Here is a 14,589-nt window from a genome sequence, read left to right as displayed (position 1 = left end):
TACTAAAGTGATTTATTATCTTTGACATGGAAGTTTGAGGCTTTTTCCTTGAAAAAACCTACTGGAGAAAAACTATAAGAGCACATTTTCCATAACCTGTAGGTAGAACTAAACAGAGAGTTCACACTTCTGTTCTTTTCCATAACCTGTAGGTAGAACTAAACAGAGAGTTCACACTTCTGTTCTTTTCTATAACCTGTAGGTAGAACTAAACAGAGAGTTCACACTTCTGTTCTTTTCTATAACCTTAAGGTTATGTAGGTCTTTCACTTATGGGTGGCACACATTGGGATTATTGGGGAGGGGAATGGGCAGGGTATATGCAAATTAAGTACTGTAGCATTTACTAGTGATGGGGAAACAAAGCTTCCTGAACCATTTCCAGCCAATTGTGTTTGAAAATGTTTCATTGCTTGAGGCTTTGATCAACACAGTGTACACTAGCGGCACCAGCTGGTCAAAAGAATTTAGATCAGCCAAATGATTATAGATGATGTCCCACACACCGTAGCGCCTGCGCAGGGTAGCCTTTTTGTCTTCTACCAAACCAATCAGGTAGTTGTTTGACAAAAAATAAGCTTTGGATGTCATTGATCACGTGGTTCTGATAAAGTGATACAGGCATCGACACACTGCTTTGAAGTAAACTACTTAGCGATTTTGACACATTCCTCTGCGTTCCGGTATGAAATAGTGATGGGGAAATGAAGCTTCCTGAAGCATTGAGGCTTTCCAGACAATTGTGCCGTAAATAGGTTCATTACCCAAGGCTTCAATCAAGAATTTATAGCAGCAAAATTATTATATTAGATGACGTCCCATACACGGTAGAGCATGGTTTCCCAAACACGGTCCCCGGGACCACAAGGGGAGCACATTTTGGTTTTAGCCCTAGAACTACACAGCTGATTCAAATAATCAACTAATTACATTACAAAATGATGTGAGGAAAAACATCAGAAGAGACTTTAGACAGGCTGGTAAAATATCAACTCTGTCCCTTTAAGGGCAAATATTTGCAAAGAGCGGAGCAGGGTGGAGTTAAATGATGTCACTTTGCTGAAGTGAAAGTTAAATATGGAGCTTGTATCTGCACACAGAAACAAACTTTCTCCTGCAACTCACAAAAATAACACTGCAGCGAAATAAAAGGGAACAACAAACACTCTGGTGAGTAGCGAGAGAGATGGAGAAGATGCTTAATAAGGAGATAGCAAAACCTTATGAGTGAGAGTGGGAACTCAATTGAAGACACCAAGGTCACTATGAGAGTGAGAAAAAAGACACAAGTACAAAGTTTACTGTCTAAATGCTGACACATTCTAGCACCTCTTTTGATGTGTTTGTTCTGTTGTTGTGTTCCAGAAATGGCGTCCCCTAGAAGTTTCCTGTCTGAAGATCAGTTCCAGTGCTCTATTTGTCTGGATGTGTTCACTGAGCCAGTTTCCACTCCATGTGGACACAACTTCTGCAAGGTCTGTATCAGCAGATACTGGGATACCACTGACCTGTGCCAGTGTCGAATGTGTAAGCATAAGTTCTTCACGAGACCTGAGCTTCTCGTCAATACCTTCATTTCTGAGATGGCTGCTCAGTTCAGGAGGTCAGTTCAAGTGGAAGCTCCCGGCAGCCCAAACCAAAGTCTTACAGAGTCTGGAGAAGTGGCCTGTGACGTCTGCACTGGGACGAAGCTCAAGGCCCTGAAGTCCTGCCTGGAGTGTCTGACCTCTTTCTGTGAAATTCACCTGCAGCCTCATCAGAGAGTTACAGGCATGAAGAGACACAAGCTGATCGACCCTGTGGAGAACCTGGAAGACAGGTTGTGTAAGAAGCACGACAGACTCCTGGAGCTGTTCTGTTGTACTGACCAGACATGTGTGTGTCAGTTCTGTACTGAGACAGACCACAAGACTCACCACATCGTCCCTCTAGAGGAAGAGGGTGGCGAGAGGAAGGTTCAGCTTGGGAAGACGGATGCACAAGTGCAGCAGATGATCCAGGAGCGACTGCAGAAGGTTCAGAAGATCAAACACTTAGTACAGTTTAGGAAGAGAGAGACAGAGAGAGAGATAGCGGACAGCGTGCAGAGCTTCTCTAATCTGGTGTGCTCCATTGAGAGAAGACAGGCTGAGGTCATTGAATTGGTTGAGGAGAAGCAGAAAGCAGCAGAGATGCGGGCTGACAGGCTCATTAAAGAGCTGGAGCAGGAAATCACTGAGCTAAAGAGGAGACGCACTGAGCTGAAGCAGCTCTCACACACTGAGGATCACCTCCACCTCCTCCAAAGCTCCCTATCCCTGAGCCCCCCCACCAACACCAAGGACTGGTCTGAGATCAGTGTTCACAGTGCGCTGTGTGCAGGGATCATGAGGAGAACTTTGTCTCAGCTGGAGGAGACAGTTATCAAAGAGATGGAGAAGTCGTGTGATGCTGAGCTGATGAGGATGCAGAGGTGTGCAGTGGATGTGACTCTAGACCCTGATACAGCACATCGCTGTCTGAGGACGGGAAACAAGTGAGATATGAAGAAGGACCACAGCTTCTCACTGACAACCCAAAGAGGTTTGATTGTTTATACTCTGTCCTGGGAAAGGAGGGTTTCTCCTCAGGGGGATTCTACTATGAGGTGCAGGTAAAGGGGAAGATTGAGTGGATTTTTGGAGTGGCCAAAGAGTCCATCATGAGAAAAGAACCTGCAACTGAGAGCCCTGAGGGTGGACTGTGGACTGTGTATATGAGAGGTAAAAATAAGTATCAGGCCTGCAACTATACTCGTGTCCCCATTTCCCTGAGAGAGAAGCCCCAGAAGGTGGGGGTGTTTGTGGATTATGAGGAGGGTCAGATCTCCTTCTACAATGTGGAGGCCAGGTCTCATATCTACTCTTTCACTGGCAACACCTTCACTGAGAAACTCTATCCGTATTTCAACCCTTGTAATAATTCTGAGGGTCCAAACTCAGCCCCATTGGTCATCTGTCCTGTCAATCACACAGACTGAATAAAATGACGTAATTTAGCACATTTTATGTGCAATTAGTTTGTAGATTTAATTTTATCATGCAATGATGAGTAAATAATATAATGTATTATAGTGTTGGTTATGTATGTGCTGTGTAAGATAATGGGGGTGTACTGTGTTGGAATATTGGGTGTACTGAAACGTTTTTTTATTTTTTTTATTGGTTTACTGCCAGACAACCTTAAAAGACTCAATAAATCCACTAAATGCCAAAACTGACCTATCATCTCTGAGGAATATCACAGCCGATAGTAGAGGCCTGTATAAAACTGACCGATCATCTCTGGGGAATATCAGCCGATAGTAGAGGCCTGTATAAAACTGACCTATCATCTCTGGGGAATATCACAGCCGATAGTAGAGGCCTGTATAAAACTGACCGATCATCTCTGGGGAATATCACAGCCGATAGTAGAGGCCTGTATAAAACAAACTAATGTGCTATACTTCCTCCTACGGTACACACCGTCTCTTCCTTCTGCTCATCTCATTACACTTCCCTCTCCTTCTTTCTCTTCATCCCCCCATTCCATTGTACTCCACGAGTTAATGAGCATTTTCTGAACCCGTTTTTGTTTTCCAGTATACTTTCAAGCAAATAACTATGGACGATTAAAGCTAATGACACGCCTTCCCTACTATAGGGAAGTAGGAGCAGGGAGGAGTTACGAGATGACACTTTGCTGAAGTCAGAGTTAAATTGAGAGCAGGAAACTGCACACGGTAATGAACACGTTCCTGCTGTTCGCGAAGATTGCAACACAGCTGCAGCCTGCACAGAGTCCACCTTTCATGGAGAAATAGAAGGCACAAGCAAACTCAAGTAAGTACTGATCGAGTTGGAGGGAGGGTTTACCTGAACAGGTAATGGCTTCTTTCTACCAGAATCGCTGTTCTTCCTGTTTTTCTCAGCTGTATTCACCTGCTACGCCCTTGGCTAAAAGCCATGATCTCTGTCGACAATATTAAAGGAATTTTATGAAGATGATTTGTTATATCCGTTTATTACATTTTTCTAGAATTATATTTCATTGACCACAGAAGTCACTTTTGTTTTGTACATGTCTCAGGAAAAGACACGCAAAAACAGATAGTCACAACGGTAACATTACACGTCGATCAGCAACAGAGTATGACAACCATTTCGTTCACAACCACAAAACACAGTCTACAAACAGGAGAACAGAACAGTTCTGACAAACATCCACTACAGCATATAGTTTATAAATCACTACTGGGTCACTTCTTTAAACCGGAATATCTGATGGAAATGTGTAAATCTGACTGATTCATTTATCTGTATTATATTATATACTGTTGGTTAGTGTAAAGTATATTCTTTCTGAATCCATCATATTTTTATAACCTCTTCCTTGTCTGGATAAAAGGAGAATGAATTGTGGTTGTACTCTTTCCAGAACATAATTATATGGTTGCTCTTGCTCTTTGTGTTGCAGAAATGGCGTCCTCCAGCAGTTTCCTGTCTGAAGATCAGTTCCAGTGCTCTATTTGTCTGGATGTGTTCACTGAGCCAGTCTCCATTCCATGTGGACACAACTTCTGCAAGGCCTGTATCAGCAGATATTGGAACACCACTGCCCGGTGCCGGTGTCCACTGTGTAAGCATATTTTCTACAAAAGACCAGAGTTAAAGACCAACACAACACTGAGAAATGTTGCAGATCATTTCAAAAGAATGAGTGACAGAGACAGAGATTTGTCCCCTGCCAAGCCTGGAGAAGTGGCCTGTGATCTCTGCACTGGGAGAAAGCTCAAAGCCCTGAAGTCCTGCCTGGAGTGTCTGACCTCTTACTGTGAGATTCACTTGCAGCCTCATCAGAGAGTTGCAGGCCTGAAAAGACACAAGCTGATCGACCCTGTGGAGAACCTGGAAGCCATGATGTGTAAGAAGCACGACAGACTCCTGGAGCTGTTCTGTAGGACTGACCAAACGTGTGTGTGTCAGTTCTGCACTGAGACAGACCACAAGACTCACCACACCGTCCCTCTAGAGGAAGAGTTTGGAAAGAAGAAGGCTCAACTGCGGAACTCCATAGCACAAATGCGGCAGATGATCCATGACCGCTGGCAGAAGGTTAGGGAGATCAAAGACTCAGTAGAGCTCAGCAAGAGAGTTGCAGAGAGAGAGAGAGCAGACAGTGTGGAGGTCTTCAATGCTCTGGTGCGTTCCATTGAAAGAAGCCAGGCTGAGCTCATTGTGGAGATTGAGGAGAAGCAGAAAGCCGAAGACAGGCGGGCTAAAGGGCTGATTAACGAGCTGGAGCTAGAAATTACCGCGCTTAAGAGGAGACGCACTGAGCTGGAGCAGCTCTCACACACTGAGGACCACCTCCACCTCCTCCAGAGCTCCCCATCCCTGTGCACCCCCACATTCACCAAGGACTGGTCTGAGATCAGTGTTCACTACTACCTACATGTGAAGAATGTGAGGAGAGTTGTGTCTCAACTAGAGGAGACACTTCATAATGAGATGGAGAAGTTGCCTGACATCAAGCTGAAGAGGATGCAGCAGTATGCAGTGGATGTGACTCTGGACCCTGATACAGCATTTCCATACCTCAACGTGTCTGAGGACAGAAAACAAGTGACACTGGGAGACGTACTAAAGACACTTCCTAACAACCCAGAGAGGTTTGATTATAATCCCTCTATCCTGGGAAAGAATGAATTCTCCTCTGGGAGATTCTACTATGAGGTGCAGGTAGAGGGGAAGACTTGGTGGAGGTTAGGGGTGGCTAGAAAGTCCGCCAACAGGAAGGGCTGGCTTCCACTGACCCCTGAGAATGGATTCTGGACTCTGGGTCTGAAGAGTGGGTACCACCAGTACCACCGGCATTGGTATTGTGCAAACATGTACGATAACCTCTTCTTCCTGCCCTTCTTCTCCGGCGAGCCCCCGACACCCCAAAAAGTGGGGGTGTTTGTGGATTATGAGGAGGGTCTAGTCTCCTTTTATGATGTAAAGGCCAGATCTCACATCCACTCTTTCACTAGCTGCAACTTCACCGAGAAGCTCTATACATACTTCAACTCGGGTGGTAATGCTGGTGGTAAAAACACTGCCCCATTGGTCATCTCTACTGTCAATCACACAGAATAAATAGTGATCCAATAAGGTCACAGAGCTTATAGTGCCATATGTATTCATAATGCTGTCAGTCAGAGATGTGACAGTATAACCTAATGATGATTTGGTCATTTGTCAGACGGTGTTATTCAATTAGGCACCTGAAAGAAAACATACATACATGAATGGAATTGTAAAATGTGTTGATGGGAGTAATGTCTTTGATATAATATGATGTTGTTGCATGTAATGGTGTGTTAAATTGTAGTGGCGTGAGGTGTGTCTAAGTGTTTGTTACATACTGAAAGTACAGAGGAGTTGTAATTTACTTTCACCTTATCTTTTACATCCGATGTTTATGATGTGTTTTAACTTGATCATTTTGGTTATTTGATCATTTTTCCTTTTTTCTATCAAGTGTGATGAGACCATGTGTGAAATACATTTTAGAACAAACTTGCGTATGATTTGGGAATATGTGCTGTTTCGAAGGAAATCATGTTTTTTAGTTGCCTTCTTGTTTGATGGACCCTGACAGATCTCAAAAGATTTGACCTAAACCCAAATTAACTCAAAACATTCTGGTCACACACTGATTGCTAGGGCAACCAACACTCTGTGTTGCTACGACAACCAGTCTCCTCCATCGCTATGGGAACCATCACCACGGGAACACTCATTCTCTCAGCTCCCATAATCCATTTCCCCGCCACAATGAGTATTTGACACGGTTCACACGTACAGAGCTGAGCCATGCGGGGGTGGGTATGTGTCTGTGCTCACACACATGCCGGCAGTGCATACAAACACGAGACACACTCATACCTACAACATCAGCTACACAATAATAAAGCACACTGATGTACTGTTCGCTAACAAAGCCAAGGAGGGCCTTACAGATTATCATATTAATCTCAGACGAAACCTCAGACACATTTCACCCAGAACCTTCCCCTCCCCAGTCTGCTGTCTGATTGGCCAGACGTTGTGGCAGGGTTTCTTTTCCTTGATGTGGCAGCATTCAAAGGCCTCAATTAATCAGCAGCACTGTAGAGATTTGGGTGCGTGTGTGTGTGTGCTTCTGTGGATTTTGAGCACTTGGATTGAGGCCAGAAATGATGAATCGGCTGGTCTTTGCTAGTGAGAGAGAGAGAGAGCCCCACCCAGATCACAACCACCAGCCACACAGCGAGAGAGAGAGAGAGAGAGAGAGAGAGAGAGAGAGAGGGAATAGAGATGGGGGATATAGGAGGAGGGGAAAATAGGTTATAAGAACATGTGGAGTGAGAGTAGGAATGGAGAGAATATGAGTGGGGGAAGAAGGGATGGCACATTTTATAGAACACAAAGAATTGGATCAGGGAACTGGAAGAAGATGAGAGGTGACTGTTAGCCTACCTGTGTTTTGCACCTCGTTTAAATAACTGTCATCAGCTACCACCTGCGAGAAGAGGAACACATCAGACATAGTTTCAGATAACACAACCTACTGTCAATGTTTCACATCATCTCTGTTACAGAACAAATCAATTCTATATAGACCCCCATGACCTTGCCTAAGACCCAAAGCCTGTTACAGGCTTTAGCTCAGTGGGCTTGTCTTGTGGCGTGCCGACGATGCAGGTGAAATCCCTACCAGTCACATAGACAAACATTACAGACACACAAGCATACAGAACACAGAGACCTGGGTACTGAACAGTGGAGGCGGGTGTGAGGAGCTTTAGGAGTACCGCCTCATTGTAATTGCTGTAATGGAATAAATGGAACCATATGTTCACATGTTCCATATGTTTGATGGATTTTTTTATACCGTTCCATTAATTCCATTCCAGCTGATACAATGAGCCCATCCTCCTATAGCTCCTTCCACCAGCCTCCTCTGGTACTGAAGAACTGAGTTTTAGACAGTTTCAGATGATATCTGACAGAATGCTGTGTAGTGCAGTCTCTTAGAGTCACAGAAACCAGGTCAGAGTCGAGAGGAGAGAAGGAAATGGAGGACATTCTCTGACTGTTTCTGCTGATACTATATATATATATATATATATATATATATATATATATATATATATATATAGTATTTTACACCATTTTTCTCCCCAATTTCGTGATATCCAATTGCAATCCAATTACGATCTTGTCTCATCGCTCCCCAACGGGCTCGTGAGAGGTGATGGTCGAGTCATGCGTCCTTCGAAACATTACCCGCCAAACCACGCTTTTTTAACACCTGCAGCTTAACCCGGAAGCCAACCGCACCAATGTGTCGGAGGGAACACTGTTCAACTGACGACCGAAGTCAGCCTGCATGCGCCCAGGCCCGCCACAAGAAGTCGCTAGAGCGCGATGAACCAAGTAAAGTCCCCCCCGGGCCAAATCCTCCACTAAACCAGACGACGCTGGGCCAATTGTGCGCCACCCTATAGGACACCCGGTCACGATCAAACCCGGGTCTGTAGTGACACCTCAAGCACTGCGATGCAGTGCCTTAGACTGCTGCGAGACTCGGGAGGCCCCTGTTTCTGCTGATACTGAATAAAAGAGGACTCAGATAACATCTATAAATGTTTCACTCTCTTCACCTCGACTTCCATTGTAGCTTACTTTGAATCAAACACATATAGGCCTGGACTACCAAGTTTGGCATGAAAACACTAGGCTAAATCATAAATAAACAGTATACAGGCTTATCTTTCTTGTGTTTTTCATGTTTTACAGCACAAGGCATAGACGCATACACACTAAAAACAAATGATTCTTTCAAATCCCAAATCCCAATAAAGGGTTAATTGGTTTCTAACCCTTTTTGGTGCTATATGGAACCGTTTTATGAAGGTTCTATAAAGAACCATGCTCATAAGGTTCTAAATGAAACCTGAATTGTGCTATAAAGAACCCTTTCCTAAGGTTCTATATAGAACCAAAAAAAGGGTTCCGCTATGGTTACAACCCTTTTTAGGGCAATATAGAACCATTTTCTATGGTTCTTAATAAAACCTGTATGGAGAATGGTTCTATAAAGAACCTTTCTCAATATCATAGGTTCTTTGTAAAACCATACAGGTTTTGTTGTTGTGGTTTAATAGCCATATTATATTGTTAAAATTCCATAGGTTTTAAATTGTGTTTATTAACAAGTTGCTCTGGAATGGCTGGGGGTCCCTAGTGATGTCATATTTGATGCCGGAGCTCCGAGGCATGCGTCGAAATTGCTAAGCAGTGTACTTCAAAGCAGTGTCCCGATGCCTGTATCACTTTATCAGAAGCACGTGATCAATGACGTCCGAAGTTTCGTTTTGTCAAACAACCACCTGATTGGTTTGGTATTGGTTTGGTAGAAGACAAAAAGGCTACGCTGCACACATGCGCTACGGGGTGTGTGTTATGAGAACTTTGTTTTCAATGTTCTTAAACTGAACTTTAATTAATCTACTCAGTCTGCAACCCAGAGTTCTGGTTTAAATGAAGCAGACGGAGACCAAGCTTTCAAGAGTCAGATTCTTCATTCAAGAGAGCTCTGAATATCATACAATGCACATAGCCTTTTATACCTCACACATTTGGTTATGACATACACTTTATAAATGCCTCTCCTCTCATCTAACACTGTCACAATGTTCACCTTCGATAGCTCCTTCTGTCTAACTGGGTTCCTCTATCTACATCTCTGCAACTGACAAGTCGAGCTCAAACAGGAAACCTCTGTGGTTTCCCAGTGCCTGACTTACTTCTCTTCTTGGAGCACAGTCTAGTCTATAATGTCAGAGTAATAGACCAAATTGTTTCCTGCAAATCCACACAGACATGTTCCATCCTATAATTGTCAATATTTCTCTAACCTACTTTGAAACACACACACACACATGTTAAATGACCGCTTCTATTATTTGGCATTAACTCAATAAATGAATGCTATGTATAAGTCTTCTCCAAATGGTCATTGCTTATCATATCCTGCAACATGTTACATAATCTACTGCAAGCCTAACGGTTTCTCCCCTCCCTGGGTGGGGAGACCTCCTTCCTGTTATGTTTCACAGGTGTCACAATACATTGAGTGTTTTTTTTTTACTTTTAGCCCTTAATTTATATAATTTCTATATCAGTGTGGGACATCATCTATAACACCAGCAGGTGCCACTAGTGTACACTGTGTCGCTCAAAGCCTCGCGTAATTAACCTATTTTCGACACAATTGGCTGGAAAACCTCAATGCTTCAGGAAGCTTAATTTCCCCATCACTAGGGGTCCCCAAGGAGAGAATTAAGAAATACTGACTTAATCAACTGTTCTCAATTGACATGAGTCTGTCACAAGGCACCATCACCAGCCATTGTCATATATAACATGTAATAGCATAACACAGCAGATTAGATCAACTGGGATGGTATTCACTCACAGTTGCACAAAAAGGGCAGACTACAAACCGTGCCCCCAAAAATTCTAATTAGCCACCGCCCCTACCATTTAATAAAATCAAACCCAATTTTATTGGTTGCGATACACTTACTTAGTAGATGTTATTGCGGGTGTAGCTAAATGCTTGTGTTCCTAGCTCCAACAGTGCAGTAGTATCTAACAATTCACAACAATTCATACAATCTAAAAGTAAAAGAATGGAATTAAGAAATATATAAATATTAGGATGAGCAATGTCGGAGTGGCATTAACTGGAATACGGTAGAATACATTATATACATATGAAATTAGTAAAACAGTATGTAAACATTTTTAAAGTGACCAGTGATTCCATGTCTATCTACATAGGGCAGCAGTGTTTATTAAGGTGCAGGGTTGAGTGACCCGGGTGGTAGCCGGCTAGTGACAGTGACTAAGTTCATGGCAGGGTACTGGGTGGAGGCCGGCTAGTGATTGCTATTTAACAGTCTGATGGCCTTGAGATAGAAGCTGTTTTTCAGTCTCTCAGCCCCAGCTTTGATGCACCTTGATGCACCTGACCTTGTCTTCTGGATGATAGTAGGGGGAACATGCCGTGGCACGGGTGGTTGATGCCCTTGATGATCTTTTTGGCCTTCCTGTGACATCGGGTGCTGTAGGTGTCCTGGAGGGCAGGCAGTGTGCCCCCGGTGATGTGTTGGGCAGACTGCACCACCCTCTGGAGAACCCTGCGGTTGCGGGCAGTGCAGTTGCCATACCAGGCGGTGATACATCCCAACAGGATGCTCTCAATGGTGCATCTGTAAGAGTTTGTGAGGGTCTTAGGGGCCTTTTTGCGCCTTTTTGCGCCTTCTTTACAACACTATCTGTGTGGGTGGACAATTTCAGATTGTCCGTGATGTGTATGCCAAGGAACTTTAAGCTTTTCACCTTCTCCACTGTGGTCCCGTTAATGTGGATGGGGGCGTGCTCCCTCTGCTGTCTCCTGAAGTCCACGATCAGCTCTTTCATTTTGCTGACAATGAAATTATTTTCCTGGCACCACTCCGCCAGGGACCTCACCTCCTCCCTGTAGGCTATCTCGTCATTGTTGGTAATCAGGCCTACTACTGTTGTGTTGTCTGCAAACTTGATGATTGAGTTGGAAAAGTGCGTGGCCATGCAGTCATGGGTGAACAGGGAGTACAGGATGGGTCCGAGCACGCACCCTTGTGGGGCCCCTGTGTTGAGGATCAGCGTAGTAGAGGTGTTGTTTCCTACCTTCAGCACCTTGGGGCGGCCCGTCAGGAAGTCCAGAACCCAGTTGCACAGGGCGGGGTTCAGACCCAGGGCCCCAAACTTAATGATGAGATTGGAGGGTACTATGGTGTTGAAGGCTGAGCGAAGTCAATGAACAGCATTCGTACATAGGTATTCCTCTCGTCCAGATGGCATAGGGCAGTGTGCAGTGCAATTTTGTGGCCCCCTTTCACCCTGCATTGGTATCAGAAGTGTAATGGTACTACGGTGTGATGAGAGCAGCTGATAAATTAACTAAATATACAGTGCATTCCGAAAGAATTCAGACCCCTTGACTTTTTCTTACATTTTGTCACGTTACAGCCTTATTCTAAAATGGATAAAATTATTTTCCCCCTCATCAATCTACACACAATACGACATAATGACAAGGTAATTCTTTTTTGGTAAAAAACAACAACAACAAAACACTGAAATACCTTATTTATATACAGTTGAAGTCGGAAGTTTACATACAGTACACCTTAGCCAAATACATTTCAACTCAGTTTTACACAATTCCTGACATTTAATCTTAGTAAAAATTCCCTGTCTTAGGTCAGTTAGGATCACCACTATTTGAAGAATGTAAATTCTTCAAAAAAATAATAGTAGGGAGAATGATTTATTTCAGCATTTCTTTCTTTCATCACATTCCCAGTGGGTCAGAAGTTTACATTCACTCAATTAGTATTTGGTAGCATTGCCTTTAAATTGTTTAACTTGGGTCAAACAGTTCGGGTAGCCTTCCACAAGCTTCCCACAATAAATTGGTTGAATTTTGGCCCATTCCTCCTAACAGAGCTGGTGTAATTGAGTAAGGTTTGTAGGCCTCCTAGCTCGCACACAGTTTTTCAGTTCTGCCCACATATTTTCTATAGGATTGAGGTCAGGGCTTTGTGATGGCCTCTCCAAAATGGAAGACCCATTTGCCACCAAGCTTTAACTTCCTGACTGATCTCTTGAGATGTTGCTTCAATATATCCACATGATTTTCCTACCTCATGATGCCATCTATTTTGTGAAGTGCCCCAGTCCCTCCTGCAGCAAAGCACCCCCACAACATGATGCTGCCACCCCCGTGCTTCACGGTTGGGATGGTGTTCTTCTGCTTGAAGCCTCCCCCTTTTTCCTCCATACATAACGATGGTCATTATGGCCAAACAGTTCTATTTTTGTTTCATCAGACCAGAGGACATTTCTCCAAAAAGTACGATCTTTGTCCCCATGTGCAGCTGCATACCGTAGTCTGGCTTTTTTATGGCGGTTTTGGAGCAGTGGCTTCTTCCTTGCTGAGCGGCCTTTCAGGTTATGTCGATATAGGACTTGTTTTACTGTGGATATAGATACTTTTGTACCTGTTTCCTCCAGCATCTTCACAAGGTCCTATGCTGTTTTTCTGGGATTGATTAGCACTTTTCGCACCAAAGTACATTCATCTCTAGGAGACAGAACATGTCTCCTTCCTGAGCGGTATGATGGCTGCGTGGTCCCATGGTGTTTATACTTGCGTACTATTGTTTGTACAGATGAACGTGGTACCTTCAGGTGTTTGGAAATTGCTCCCAAGGATGAACCAGACTTGTGGAGGTCTACAATTTTTTTCTGAGGTCTTGGCTGATTTTTTTAGATTTTCCCATGTCAAGCAAAGAGGCAATGAGTTTGAAGGTAGGCCTTGAAATACATCCAGAGGTACACCTCCAATTGACTCAAATGATGTCAATTCGCCTATCAGAAGCTTCTAAAGCCATGACATAATTTTCTGGAATTTTCCAAGCTGTTTAAAGGCACAGTCAACTTAGTGTATGTAAACTTCTAACCCACTGGAATTGTGATACAGTGAATTATAAGTGAAATAATCTGTCTGTAAACAATTGTTGGAATAATTACTTGTGTCATGCACAAGTAGATGTCCAAACCGACTTGCCAAAACTATATTTTGTTAACAAGACATTTGTGGAGTGGTTGAAAAACGAGTTTTAATGACTCCAACCTAAGTGCATGTAAACTTCCGACTTCAACTGTAAGTATTCAGACCCTTTGCTATGAGACTTGAAATTGAGCTCTGGTCCTGTTGTCATTGATAATCCTTGAGATGTTTCTACAACTTGATTGGAGTCCACCTGTGGTAAATTCAATTGATTGGACATGATTTAGAAAAGCACACATCCGTCTATATAGGGTCCCACAGTTGACAGTGCATGTCAGAGCAAAAACCGAGCCATGAGGTTGAAGGAATTGTCCGTAGAGCTCTGAGACAGGATTGTGTCGAGGCACAGACTTGGGGAAGGATACCAAAAAAGGTCTGTAGCCTTGAAGGTCCCCAAGAATACATTCGCCTCCATCATTTTTAAAGGAAGAAGTTTGGAACCACCAAGACTCTTCCTAGAGCTGGCCGTCTGGCCAAACTGAGCAATCGTGGGAGAAGGACCTTGGTCAGGGAGGTGACCAAGAACCTGATGGTCACTCTGACAGAGCTCCAGAGTTCCTCTGTGGAGATGGGAGAACCTTCCAGAAGGACAACCCATCTTTGCAGCACTCCACCAATCAGACCTTTATGTAAGCCACTCCTCAGTAAAAGGCACATGACAGACTACTTGGAGTTTGCCAAAAGGAACCTAAAGGACTCACAGACCATGAGAAACAAGATTCTCTGGTCTGATGAAACCAAGATTGAACTCTTTGGCCTGAATGCAAAGCGTCACGTCTGGAGGAAACTAGGCACCATCCCTACGGTGAAGCATGGTGGTAGCAGCATGGAGGTGGCAGGATCATGCTGTGGGGAGGTTTTTCAGCTGCAGGG

General features: G+C 43.8%; 1 protein-coding gene, 1 non-coding gene and 1 pseudogene across 2 annotated transcripts; 2 read left to right on the top strand and 1 right to left on the bottom strand.

The window, feature by feature from the left end:
* Window positions 1-35: 35 nt before the first annotated feature.
* On the bottom strand, window positions 36-88 carry LOC120030117. Its single transcript, XR_005473626.1, has one exon. It is a non-coding gene; the product is annotated as a U7 small nuclear RNA (small nuclear RNA).
* A 1,092-nt stretch (window positions 89-1,180) lies between these two features.
* On the top strand, window positions 1,181-3,238 carry LOC120029871 (annotated as a pseudogene).
* Window positions 3,239-3,347: 109 nt separating this feature from the next.
* On the top strand, window positions 3,348-6,529 carry LOC120029870 (E3 ubiquitin-protein ligase TRIM21-like). Its single transcript, XM_038975177.1, has 2 exons — window positions 3,348-3,842; window positions 4,477-6,529. Exon 2 carries the CDS (start codon window positions 4,479-4,481, stop codon window positions 6,138-6,140), a length of 1,662 nt encoding a protein of 553 aa, XP_038831105.1. The 5' UTR covers window positions 3,348-3,842; window positions 4,477-4,478; the 3' UTR covers window positions 6,141-6,529.
* Window positions 6,530-14,589: the final 8,060 nt, after the last annotated feature.

Source organism: Salvelinus namaycush, chromosome 35 (assembly GCF_016432855.1).
Source record: "Salvelinus namaycush isolate Seneca chromosome 35, SaNama_1.0, whole genome shotgun sequence".
Lineage (NCBI taxonomy): Eukaryota > Metazoa > Chordata > Actinopteri > Salmoniformes > Salmonidae > Salvelinus > Salvelinus namaycush.
The sequence above is the reverse complement of the archived record's forward strand: the minus strand, read 5'-3'. Positions and strand labels throughout refer to the sequence as shown.